General features: G+C 40.0%; 1 protein-coding gene across 3 annotated transcripts in view; it reads left to right on the top strand.

Annotated features, from left to right (window-relative positions):
- CEMIP2 (cell migration inducing hyaluronidase 2) overlaps nucleotides 1–13,219 on the top strand; it is a 48,547-nt gene that overhangs the window by 16,630 nt on the left and 18,698 nt on the right. For 2 of the 3 annotated variants that reach the window (XM_075447167.1, XM_075447168.1), the window contains exons 4-10: nucleotides 226–787; nucleotides 3,408–3,577; nucleotides 4,846–5,034; nucleotides 7,828–7,997; nucleotides 10,532–10,741; nucleotides 11,130–11,335; nucleotides 11,914–11,983. In XM_075447167.1, coding sequence (XP_075303282.1) covers nucleotides 226–787; nucleotides 3,408–3,577; nucleotides 4,846–5,034; nucleotides 7,828–7,997; nucleotides 10,532–10,741; nucleotides 11,130–11,335; nucleotides 11,914–11,983 — 1,577 coding nt within the window. The remainder of the gene's footprint in view (nucleotides 1–225; nucleotides 788–3,407; nucleotides 3,578–4,845; nucleotides 5,035–7,827; nucleotides 7,998–10,531; nucleotides 10,742–11,129; nucleotides 11,336–11,913; nucleotides 11,984–13,219) is intronic. The other variant, XM_075447169.1, reaches the window with a different exon arrangement.

Raw genomic sequence — 13,219 nt, 5'->3', positions numbered from 1 at the left:
ATGGCAGGAAAAGTTAGGAATAAACCAAACAAATTCTTACAAAGATACATCGCAATTGGTAGGAGCTACTTTCCCAAATATTCTTAAACGTATATGAAAGTGTAACAGCTTAATTCATAGTTGTGGAAAATAAATCTGTAATGTTCCTGTTCTTATTGCAGAACTGTGTTCTTTGAGTCTGTCTGAATTTTGCTTTGACCACAGAACTTTTTTTTTTTCCTTTAGGGTTACTTGTTTTTGGTGATGATAAAGAAGGTTCTAAAAATATTACCTTGAGAACTCGATTTATCCTGATAAAGGATGGTGGAATGCTTCATGTTGGAGCAGAGAAATGCCGCTATAAATCCAAAGCAACTATTATTTTGTATGGGAAGTCAAACGAAGGTGCTGATGTGCCAGAATTTGGCAGAAAATTTATTGGCGTGGGCCCTGAAGGAACGCTGGAGCTGCATGGGCACCAGAAGTTATCATGGACTCTTCTGTCAAAGACTGTGTATTTCTCAGGGCTGGCCTATGGTCATTATACATTTAAAAAGAATTTTTCCCGTGGACTAAATGTGAGAGTGATCGATCAGGACACAGCAGAGATTTTGGAAGTGCTGAAGTTTGATACTCACGAATTTTCAGAAGAAAGCTTGAAGCTCCAGAACTTACTGAAAAATGGAAGTCCTGGCCGCATTGTTGCTATTGCTGTAGGAGATTCAGCTGCTAAAAATCTACTGGAAGAAACAAGAGTGACTATTCAAAATCTTCTGGGAAGTAAGTTTGTCAGAGGATTGAGTTACAGGTAAATAATTTATTTTCCCTTTTGTGCTGAGAAAAGCTTAGATACAGATTCTGCCACCTTTAGGGGATTCGTTAAACTTTAACAGTGTCCTTAAAGTCTTCAGAGGATTCTCAGTGCTGTACATACTGCTGCAGTAGTAGTATTCAGTGTGCAGTGTTTTGATAACGCAGAGACTAATAGTTACAGGTATCTCTGTGATAGACTTTACTCATAATTGCTCTCTTTCGCTGTTCTTTACAGAAATTAAAACTGGGTGTGATGAGGAATTTTTTTCTTATTGAAATACACAGGTAGAAAATAGTTGCCAGGTGAAACTTGTAATGCGTATGACTATGTTTGGAAGAGCAAAGAATGCCAAGCTAGAAACTGAACACAGGAAAGGGATGCTAATCCTGTGTGTCAGACAGCATCTTACTTGTGCCTGTGCACTGTTGAAACGAAAGGACGTTACCCTTCCACCAATTCTGCAAGGGGAACTGGTCTGTAAAAATATTGTGTCACTAAGTACGCTTGTAAGGCGCTTCTGTGTTGCTTGAAGATTCTTTTCAGTTGGTCAGGGATTGAATGGTGGGCCAGTAGAAGAGGTGTAATAGGAATTGTTAAAACAGGAGTCCTAACCTGCTGTGCCATCCACTTAGTTGTTGCAGATGACTTTCTGCAGTGCGAGTTCCGAATTTGGCTTTGTGCAGCACAGGATGAGCAATACAAGCAGAAGGGACGCCAAGTCTCCAAACTAACTGTCAGTCTGTTCGTCAGCTTCCATTATGATGATAACTTCTTTCTGTTTTCCAGGGGATCGGTTGTTTAATTTTTCTGTTCTATTCTTAAACCTTGTTATCCCCCAACATCAGGGTTTCAGTTAGTTTCCTCTGTCTGCTCCGGCAGAGGCGGGCTGGGCTGTTGGTCAGGATGGCATGTCCTGAGCTCGGTTCCCGTCAGGAGCATGCTTGTGTCAGCGGCTGTGTCAGCACATGTCCGCGGGGTGGAAGGTGCCCGCAGCTCTGCCCCTGGAGCGGTTCAGTCAGAGGAGACCTGGGCGTCCTGTGATGAGTCCTGCCTCTGGCAAACCATGGAGCCTGTGCGGCCGCTGCTCAGGTCGCTGCGCCGCCGGCCCTGACCTGGCCTGGGGGCTGTGGGCTCCTGGTGCTCGCCTTTGCCCGCGACCTCCACGCCACTCTGGAGGGAGGAACTTCTCCAGCCTGCAGCTGGGAAGAAGTGGCCTTTCCTCCTTCTCTGCTGAGCTGGCTCTTGCTTGTTTTCTTTAGTTGGTAGAGGCTCTTTAAGCACATGAGATTGTCTTGTTCTGCTGTGGAAGACAAGTGAGACGCTCTCCCCAAGTGCTCAGTGAGGAAAAGCAGGTTTGTTTTGTTAAACCTGTAGAGCTAACAAAGGAGATTTCAGCATGGAGGCGAATACTCCGTTATATCCCTCTCCCCTTCTGCTGCTTCCTGCAAAATAGCATGTATTAAAATAATCAATATTTATTTTAAATGCTGGTGTGTGAAACATTCGGTTTGTTTGGTGCTGCTTCTGAAAAGCTGGCCTAGTCTGTACTGTTCCTATGAACAGGTTGACACTAGAACAGTTTCCTTTGGCCTTTTAATCCCAATCAACAACAACATCATGAGGGGACTGAAACAAAGGCAACGGGATTGATGGTGTTTTTAATATCTGCCTTTGAATCAATCATTAGCAACAGACTGCAGTCAAGCTAGCTGACGCTGTTTTCATTTGGGGTGAATGATTCAACTTCAATGATGCAAAATTGTTCAGCTTTTTAATAGATGATCTTGACTGCTTCCCCTGCACACATAATTATGGCATTACAGAGCAGTAAAGGACAGCAAAACAGTCTTGTTTTTTGAACTTGGTGGCCACTTTCTGTGGCATGCCATTTCTTTTTCATTTCCAAAGACCAGGATGCATTAAGCAGAGCTGTAGGAAGGGGAATTACACCCAGGACAGTTCCCTGCTCCACGCCGGTGCTCAGCCAAGTACGTCTCCAGCGGAGGGAAGGGCCGTTGAGGGGGGGAAAAGCAAATACCCTTGATCTCAGCCTTCAGAAACGTCAGTGATCCTTATGCAAGAATTGTGTAACAGCATGCGGTTCCTTTTCTGTGTCTTGGCATTCTGAAATATTAAGAAGGTGTTGCCCGTCCACTGCAGTGATTACCAGTGGCCACTGCTGGCTGTGTCAATCCCTCCAAGCCTGATGCGCGCACGGTCTTCTCATGGGACTCCGGGCCACAGCTCCTGGACTGCCTGCGCTCCTGTAAGGCTGCCTGGGAGCAGGATGCTGTATCGCTTCTGTCACTCATCTGTTGCGGTTTGCTCTTGGAAAAAGTGTACCTTGTTGGACGTTGCACTAAAAATGTATCTGAAAGTCTTCTCCATTAAGAGCTCTTGTATCTACCAATTTATGGACAGGACATCCAGTTATTTTAAACTGTGTTTCTTTTCAGTGAGGTCTGCCCACTTCAGCATTTTGAAGTTGCATTTTAGTTTGGAAGAGCAGGCAAAAGGATTATTTATGAATTCTGTGCTCATTGTCTTGTCCTTTGCCGGTTTGTGAAGAACTTAAGGTCCATTTTATTCAAGCATTTACTTTTGTTTTTCACAGGCAAGCCTGGGCTTTCGTTGGTGTCATAGGTGGTGGAAATTCTTCTTGTAATGAATCGGTGAGAAACTATGAAAATCACAGCACTGGTGGGAAAGCTCTTGCTCAGAAAGAGTTTTTCACGATGGATGGTCAGAAGTTTGTTGTGAGAGCTTACAGCGAATGGAATGATGGTAGGAAAGCATTTTGTCAAATCCTGCACTTGGGGAAGAAGTTAGAAATATTGTATATGCTTTTTTCACTAGAACTGTTGGTAGCATTTTAAATTTCTGAGTGCTGCTGTAAGTTTTTGGGGTTTTGTTGGATTTTTTTTCTTGCTGTGGATGAAGTATGAGGACACGGTTGTTCAGTAAAACCTATTTTCTTTTTCTATTTGGATACAGTATGTGAACAGCAAAACATTAAGAGTCTTCATGTTTAATGTATTTAAATAGAAATACGGGGCCTTATAAACAGTTGCAACAGACTTTTTTCTTTTTTTAATTTTCAGTCATGCATATTTTAAATCTAAGCTTTTGAGATGGTGATTATGATACTGAAAAGAAAACTTGGTAGAAGCCAAGAGAAATGTTTCATTCTTGTTACAATCTTCTGTTCCTGTTTGATGCTGAACTTTAGGCAGCTTTTCACATACCAACTTGAATCTGTGGTATAAAGAGCCTGGCAGGCCTACCACTCATTTGCTTTTATCCTTCATTCATTTTTGTGTTTTAAGATATCTTTGATCTGATTTTGCTTTTGGGCAGCCATCTTCTGTTTGTAGAATTACTAAGCAATACTGTATTTGCCTCAGAAGAATTTTTTAAGGTAGTCAGATATTTGTTTAAATAAATCTGCATTTGATACAACTCCTTTACTGCTTATTACAGCCCTATGAAAATTTATAGACTTACATTACCAAAAAAAACAGAAAAAACAGCTTTTACTTGCTTGTACAGTAAAGTTAGGGTCAAGAGTAAGCAAGAGTTGCCAGACTTGTGCAAATCCATCACAAGGCAGAGAAATAGAATGTGTGTGTAATTTAGCCTGCCAAACTGTTTTATTAGTTGTGACTAAAATAGGAGAGTCCCCCCACTTTGTTTTGCCTGGTCCTTAATTACATCTGCAGAGTTTTAAATCGCAGAAAAATGTCACTTGAAACAAGTAGAGGTAGCTGGACCTACAAATTGCTGCCATATGACAATAGTTTATTTTCTTAAGAAAAAATCATAGATTTTTTTCCTGTCACTGCTTGTTTCGTCTCTTCCATTTGTTTTATTTGAGATCCACCAAATTAACAGGCTTTAATGGTATCTCACGCTGACACTTTTCAGAGCAGAATTGTGCTTTAGAGGGCTTTAGAGCTTGTGAAAGCTCATACATTTCTTATTAGTATCTTGTCGGAAATGTTTTCATATAAAGGTGAATATAATCTTATATTGTTTACTTTTTTTAAAATTAGGTGTCCCAATTTCAGGCTTCCAGGTAGAAGCTGTAGGTGGAGTGATACTGAATCTTCTGGATGATGTTAGTAGTTGGGAGCCTGGAGACCGGATTGTGGTCGCAAGCACGGACTATTCGATGTATCAGACAGAAGAATTCACCCTCCTTCCCTGCCCGGAGTGTACCAAGCATCAGATCAAAGTCAAAGGTATGAGAGCAGTCACCACTTGAAGATTCGTGTGAAATACGTGTTTATGGCAGTACATGCCGGACGGTCCCTTTCAGTGGGAGCAGTGAAGAGCAGCCTGTTCGCCTGTCTCTGTGTTGCTTTGTGGTCGTATACAGTAACGTGTACTTCTCCTTGCTATAAAATGGCTCTGTATAATGTCAGGTCTGCCTCACAACTTGCCATACTAACTTTTCGTTCTCCTTTCATCCCAGGCTCCTTGAATGCTTTAGTTTTCTTCCAAGAGGATTATGCTTGTTTGCTTTCTTGCCTCCTTTCTGTCTTTTTGTTAGTTTTCTTTATAAGTGCTTGAATGGAGGCTGTGGTCATTACCAGTTCCTTTGCTTTTAGTGCCCTTCCCTTCTTTTGAAGTGTTATTATTATGACTTTTCCATTACTAAAAAAGGAGGAAGGAAAAAAAATAGAGATGAAAAAAGAAAATGGCAGTCTTTGAACCTGTGTCTTTTTTTTTTTTCCTTAGTTACTCCTCCACCCCCCACCATCAAAATGGTTGTGAAACACGTTGCACTTCCAAGCCTCTGCTCACACAGGATATCCCTGAGAAGTTACAATCTGCTTTCCTTTGGGCGTGATGTGCGCAACGTGGTCATGCATGGTGTTGACCATTTGCTTTTTTGTCATCTGAGTCATTCTGCTTGGCTTCACAAGAGCCTCCCGTGGGACTGGCTCTGCCAGTGTCTGAGTTTTCCTTCTGCCCTGATCCCTGCTGGTGCCCCAGCCTTGGGCCTTTAGCTTCCCCCTCGCTGCGGGCCCAGCCTGCAGCAGGAACGGGCTTGTGTCGTTCTGCTGTTCTAGCTTGCAGCAGCCCATCGATGCTCCTCAAGATCTGGTTTTGTCCCATTCACCTCTGCACGGTGCGACTTCCTCTTCTTCAAACCACTCTTCTCTTTCTCTGTTCTCGGAACTTTTCTGTGAACGCCCTCAAACCTTCCTGTTTCCCCGTGTCTTAAGGGACTGCCAGTTTCTGTGTCCGCTTTGCAGTGCAGTTTGCGCTCGTTAGCATGGGACAGGTATGTTTTACTGCATTGCGAAGTCCCAGATGTGGAAAAAGTGTATCGAAGTTCACATTCATAAATCGGAGAATGCCAGAGTGCATGAAGCCGCAGAGCTGGCTTGGTGCTGTTGAGCATTATGACACTTTGTGGGCGTTGTTCTTAAGTGTCTCACGTTTGTGTGTGTTATTGAGCGCCGTACCGTAAAGAGCAAGCTTAACTTAAAGGTTGTGGTACAAAGTTGAAGAAGGTTTTTGTTGCCATTGAATAGTGTTATGTGCAAATGCTGTTTCGTCTCAGAAATCGTGTGCTGTGAAAATGCAGCTGCTTTTAAAGGATTTGAAAAAAAAAATTCGGAGACTTGCAATATGGCATGAAATACAAAATTTTGCCTTTTTTAATAAATGCTATCTGAACTATATATAAATCTTTAAAAGATGTTAAAGGAGATGAACTAGCCCATCTTGGGGTTTTTCTTCACCCCCAGTATTTCCTTTGTCATGATAATGGATGCTGTTTAAAGAATCCCCAAAGTATCCTATATATTTCTTCCACAAAGAATCCTGTGGAATAGCAAACTTGACATACTGAACAACTCAGCATTTTTTGAAATTATTTATTTTATATTTTAAGTTTTTAGCTGTTTTTGCTCCTTGGTAGTAGGTATTTTGTAGGAGGCCTAGTTGCTCTTTCTTCCCTTGATTTATGTATTAGTCCAATATAGGGGAAAAACAATAGGTAAATCTTCGAGGAGTCCAGTCCCATTTACTGACATATATTGTCTTTTTAAACCCTCAACAGCGGGTATAGAATTAATAACCACTCTTGGCTCTGCTTCGTGTTGTGGTAATGACCAGTTTAGGCTTGTATCCTTTTGTAAGCTTTGGAGGGATAGTGATAGTCTGTATTAAGGAAACCAACAAATAGAGGAAAAAAAAAAAAAAAAAAAAAAAAAAACAACAACAAGGGGGAAAAAATACTTTAAAAAAATAAATAATTTTTTTAAGGTTTATGGGACCAGATAATTTTCTTCATTCGTATAGACAAATCAGAAATTGATTGTTTCTTTGGAAGAACAGCGTAAAACCAGAGTATCTTGTTTTCCATGACTTTAGTTTATGTGCCTTCAGAATAGCTATCTAGGAAAGAGCAGATTCAGCTAGGAAAGCAAATCCTTTTTACTTTGAGAGGGGGGTGAATACAGTATTTTCTAAAGGTGTTTTGGCTTCATTTCAGTTCGTAATTTTTCTTTGAAACAGGTTAAACAGCCAGTCTTTTTTCTTTCAAATCAAATATGCATCTATGTTTCATTAAAAGTTTTCTAGATACTTTGGATTGTCAACTTTTCTTTGTTTTTTTATTCATTATGTTCACAAACTGTTGGACTGAAATTAAGATGCACTTGCAATTAGAATGTTGGGATTTGTTTAGGATTAATTGTCTTCCTAAAATGAAAAATACATAGATAGCACTTTGTTTTGGAAGGAAACGTGGAATAGCACGATTGATTTGTCGTTTAACTGTCACTGAGTCAACCACAGTGTGGAAGGGGAGAATTTGCTTGGTGCTATCTGGGTTAATGTTTATCATCTAATCATTATCTGCTTTTTCTGTTGCCTTAGCATAAGAAAAGCTGAGAACAATAAGTTAAGGTGTCGGAGTGCATGGGTCTTGTTGCTACAATTACCTTGCTTATATAAAAAGTTGGTTTTGTTTTTAATCAATGACAACTCTTTTTTCCTTTAAAACTGTTTTTGAACAGAAAATCCTCAGTTTCCTCATGTAGGAGAAGTTATTGATGGAGTGGACATGAGGGCAGAAGTTGGAGTTCTTACGAGGAATATCTTAATCAAGGGGGAGACAGAAAATACCTGCTATCATGAAAAGGAGTGTCAGTTCTTCAATTACGATACATTTGGTGGACATATCAAGGTCTGAAAAACATTTGAAAGTAACTTTCTGTCATGTAAAGGGATATTGAGGACAAAAAGATTAATGCTAAACTTGGAGGGATTTGGAAACTTAAAGAACATCAATACATACAGTTGCTTTGCATAGAAATGACTTTGTTCTCAGCTTTCCCAAAATGAGATTTAACTCATCAAGACTTACTATCCAGAATTGGAGGAAAGGATATCAATGCATGAAGTCTCGTAGAAGTATCCAGCATATATTGTAATGTTGTATGGGAGGGATTAAACCTTGCAAGTGATGTCCATGCATGTGCATCCTCAACAGAATGAAGTTTGATCTCCCTTTTGTCTCCTCTGCTTTCACTGCCTTTCTCCCTCCCCAAGTGATGAGCATTGAATCCTAGAGATCTGCCTTATCTGAAACTGGGCGCTAGAGAAGCATGGAGAAGGAAAAAACCAAGCTTGGACCATGGTGTTTTTTTTATTTTGATTTTTTAAAAAATTGAAAGTGCTAAGGTTGTGTAAAGGAAATTGCTTCTAATTTCCTGTACTATTATAAATATAAAGAAAGCGGAGGGAAAGTAGTATTATCGAAACTAGTATTTAAACTTGTTTCACTTATGTTTTTAGATGAAAGGATTGAGCAGCAATGTATCAGCTCTTCACTGATGCTGGAGAAGTTTGAGGCCTTGTATTTTAAATGCTAATGTATTTGTGCTCATTATGTGCTAGTCACAGTTTAAATCTCTGATATATTTGGATGCAGATTTTAGTTTTATAATGGTGGGAAAGAAAATATGCCCTTTCCCTGCTGTGTGGCATCTTTTGTTTTGTGGAAGAGAAGTAGGTGGGCTCAGGGCACTCTTTTGTGTTAAAGATAATGCAATGAAAGATGGTAATGACAATCTGTGAGTCTTACAAAGCGTGACCTTGATTGCCACAATACCGCAAATACAGCAGACCCCTCAGATGTCTGGAAGATAGAACAGAAAACAAATCTTTTGAGTCATCAAAGTTGTTAAACTGTTCCCAAAAGACTGTTCAGAGTAGCTGAGTGTCTGCTGCCAAACCTAGACTTCAGCATTAAAAGCATTTTTGGCTTATGCTTGAGCATTCGCGTGCTCAAGCAGAGGGAGCCTAGGCACTAGCAAATCTTAATGGCCTCAGGGATTTTGATCATCCTGGGTTTTCTACTGGTCACTGGGACAGCAGCATAAAGGAGGCTTAGTGGCAGTGAGGAGAGGCATTGTTTTGGAATTTCATGATGGCATTACTGCTTTTAAATGTTAAGAGTCGGAGATCTCCTGGATGCCTGGTTTTGACCATCCTGCTGTATTGCAGGCATACAAACCTTAGGAGTGCAGTTAGAGGAGGGGGGAAAAAAAAGTCCGTATTACTAATTTCCTTAGAGGACAAAGTACATACGAAAATGGTTATTTTTTATAAATAACCAGTACAGATAAGTTAACAAATAACAAAAAAGGGTTGTTTCGCAGCTTAGCTCCTTGCGGTTTAGCTGTTGCATTTGCGTTTCTGTTGTCGTAGCAGTTTAGGTGGAAGAAGATGCTTTTGCTTTCCAGTGTTGTGGTACAGCCCTATCATGTTTTTACTTTGTATTAGGTAGTGTTACTGTGAAGTTGTGTAGTTCTGAAGGCAATTTCGTATCTTCCTTAATAAAGGATTTCCTCTGGAGTTCTCTGTCCAGTTTTGGGTTCCCATTGCAAAGATGATGTAGGTGCCCTGGGGTGTGTCCAGTGAAGGTGTTGTGTGGGAGTCTGTGATGATGAGTGAGGAGGAGCTGAGAGAACAAGGCTTGTTTGGTGTGGTGAAGGTGAAAAGGAGGGATCTCGTTGCTGTCTTCAGATACTGGGAAGAGTTCAGAGACACCAGAGCAATTCTTGGAGGTGCACAGCCACAGGGCAGGAGGCAGTGGGACCAAGCTTCAACAAGGCAAATTCTGCTTAGATACTGGGAAGATGAAAGGGAAGAACCAATTGATGTCATACGAGCGTCTCTGTGGCTGGAGGTATTCTTCTGGCAACGTGCTGAGCAGCTGTCTTTAAGCTGACCCTGTGCTGAGCTGGCGATTGGACCAGGTTTCTCAACAGGTTCCTATGATCCTGCATTATTCTGTGATTTTATTCAATTAATCCTGTCCAGGTGGGTTGCACTGGTGCAGCTTCAGTATAGACAGGCCCTGATGTGAATGACTTCTGTTTATTTGGACAGTACGTGGTTATATATAAAGAATATTTAACATGCCAGCTGTTAAAGACCAAACAGTAAAGAGTAGCAACATGTCTGGTGAAAATTGCTCTGTTTTAGCCACATGAAGATTTAGCTTTTACACTTACTTGTAAAGGATACTGTTTGATAAGGCAGGATGAAGAGGAAGACAGTAATGATTGTTGTAACTTTTACTATGTTGTCCTGCGTTAACTGTGTACATCGAACTTCTGTACATCTGGTACAGGCAATGTATTAACTTCAGTTTCCACTGGATAAAAAGCAAGTAGTTGGTTATTCATTCTGGACTTCTCATTGTATTTTTAGATTTTGAAGAATTTTACATCTGTTCATCTCTCGTATGTGGAATTGAAGCAGATGGGGCAGCAGCAGATCGGAAGTTACCCCGTTCACTTTCACCTGTGTGGGGATGTGGATGAAAAGGGAGGCTATAGTTTCAAGACTTATGTGGAAGGTCTTTCCATTCATCACTGTTTTTCCAGATGTGTGACTATTCATGCAACTAATGGCTTGCTGGTAGGTGCAAGGAGAGCAAAACATAGTGTGTTGAAATAAATGTTATAAAGAGCATTTGGAGCAAAAATAGCCCCCTCCCTTCCTCAAGTTTAATGCTCAGCAATGTGGTTTTTTATTGGCATTGAATAAATGAACAAGTGAAAACAGTAACTTCTTTTCAACAGCTCTCACCATTCTGTTTTTTCAGATTATTCCAGGCAGCTAAGCTCTCCAGACATAGTAGTGTGTTTGTAAGCGATAAATAAAAATGTATGCTTGAATCATCTGAACTGCTGATACTGAAGCTTCACTCTGCAGCTGTGCCAAGACAGTAAAATTAAATGGTACTTGTCAAATAAATCTCAGTAAATGCTATTGCTACTGACATAATGAACTTCTATTTTTGCAGATAAAGGACACCATTGGCTATGACACACTAGGTCACTGTTTCTTCACAGAAGATGGCATTGAGCAGAGGAATACTTTGTTCCACAACCTTGGGCTAGTCACGAAACCGGGCACTCTTCTTCCTACAGATAGAAACAGCAGCATGTGTATTGGTATTAGGGATAAAGTGTATGGAGGTTATGTCCCAGTGCCAGCCACAGACTGCATGTGAGTATCTTGTAGTGAAAAAATAAAACCAAACCAGCTGCAACAGTTAAATTGCTGATGATCTCTTGAAAATATACAGAAGGGAACATTTTCTTTTTGTATAATTTGATGGATGCAGACACCTTAAATGTAGCTCATAAGGTAGTGGTATTTAAAAAAAAATAATGTTTAGTATTTTATTAAAAAGAAAAACTAAGTTGTTTTGTAGGAAGGTAGTTGTGATATTTGTTCTGTAGACTTCTAAGGCTGCCTCTTTACTTCTGTGTGAAGGTACACACACTCAGGTTGTCACTACTAGTTTTTCCATACTACTAATCTCTTGTAGAAGCTTATTAAAACAGTTTATTATTGCATGGAGTATCTGAACAACATCAAATAAAATACTGTGCATTGAACTAAAAAAAAGAAGCACTTTTGACTTCTAAATGGGGAGGAGGGGGTGTGATTTTTATTTCATATGTGAAGTAGTAACTTTAGACATCAGTTTAGCTTTTTCTGATGTGCTTGTTACAAAGGGGAGATATTTCTGTAGGAGCTAGAGCTTTTCCATAATAACTTCTTTCTGAATAATATTTCAGGGCAGTTTCAACGTTCTGGATTTCTCATCCCAACAATCATCTTATAAATAATGCAGCAGCAGGTTCACAGGTGAGGCGTATGGATGTAATTCAACTGAAACTAGTCATGCCACTGGTATTTGTAAAACCTGTAACATTTACACTGCCAAAAATACATCCTTTTTTTTTTTGTATATGAATATGTTGTTTTTGTGCCTGACAACATACTGGCATAACAAGTGCAGTGTTTCTTGAAGTGTGCTTTGAAGAGATGCCAAAAATCTTTTTTCTGGCTGCAACAGAGAAAATCTCTTCCTCTTTGCAGTTAATAGACCTGACAACAGTGTCAATGTGTGTATGTAGAAATAAATCCTTTTATTTCCAAAGAGCTAGTGCATTTCATATTAAGGCTTCTGTATTTTCTGTAGGTTGTCATGGGTTTACTGTGTGACTGCTCTGCAAGATTTGTCTTCATAGCTGTAGTCACTGGAATGAGAAATGACTATAAATAGTGTTCATTGTGTAGGAAACAGCTAGAACACTTTTACTGTCAGTTGCTAGTCGTTTGTTTCTCATCAGTGACTGCTGATATGTTTTTACTTGTTGTGAACCTTATATTAGTTTAAATCTCTTGTCACAGCTGCTTGTGAAGTAAAGCTGAACTACTCGGTACATGTTATGGAGGAGGGGCTGGAGTCTGTTCTACATTCCACGAGAGGCTGCAGTGTACATGGTTTTGAGTGGATTTTTCTGAAGAGATCAGTGGGAATGAAAATCAGGAAGAATTTTTGTTGTTACAAAGGCTCTAGTGATGGAAGTAGAATAGGAGTGTGTGTCAGAGTATTCTTAGGCACAGGGTACATAATAAACTGTTATTTGTGGAAAATGATCAAAATATTTAAATGAGTTGAAATATCTAGAGTATAAAAATAAATTGTTCTGTTTTTTGTTCTGTTTTTTTCTGTGGTCTGTCTTTTTTTTTTTTTGACACACTATTCTAGTCGACTGTCTACCACGAGGAAGACACACTTATCAAATCAAACCAATTATTCTTCCCAACCCAATGTCTTTCAGTTTTGCCTGCTTTATTCAATACTCCTTTATCCTGTTGTAGCACTGCAGGCTAGGTTGAAGGAAATGGCTTCCTTAATCTGGTGCTTAAAATGTACAGGGTCTTTTTTTGCCTCTGTAGTGCATCCCAGTAAAGGTCACGTGCTCTTATTACCAGAATGTGCGTGGTCAGAGCAAGCATTTGTGTATGTTATGAAGTTTGGCCAGTCTGATATACCTCCCTTGCATAGATGTAAACATGTTAGTATAAAGGGAC

The sequence above is a fragment of the Opisthocomus hoazin genome, chromosome Z (assembly GCF_030867145.1).
Source record: "Opisthocomus hoazin isolate bOpiHoa1 chromosome Z, bOpiHoa1.hap1, whole genome shotgun sequence".
Taxonomy (NCBI): Eukaryota; Metazoa; Chordata; class Aves; order Opisthocomiformes; family Opisthocomidae; genus Opisthocomus; species Opisthocomus hoazin.
This window is presented reverse-complemented; position numbering and strand designations above follow the sequence as displayed.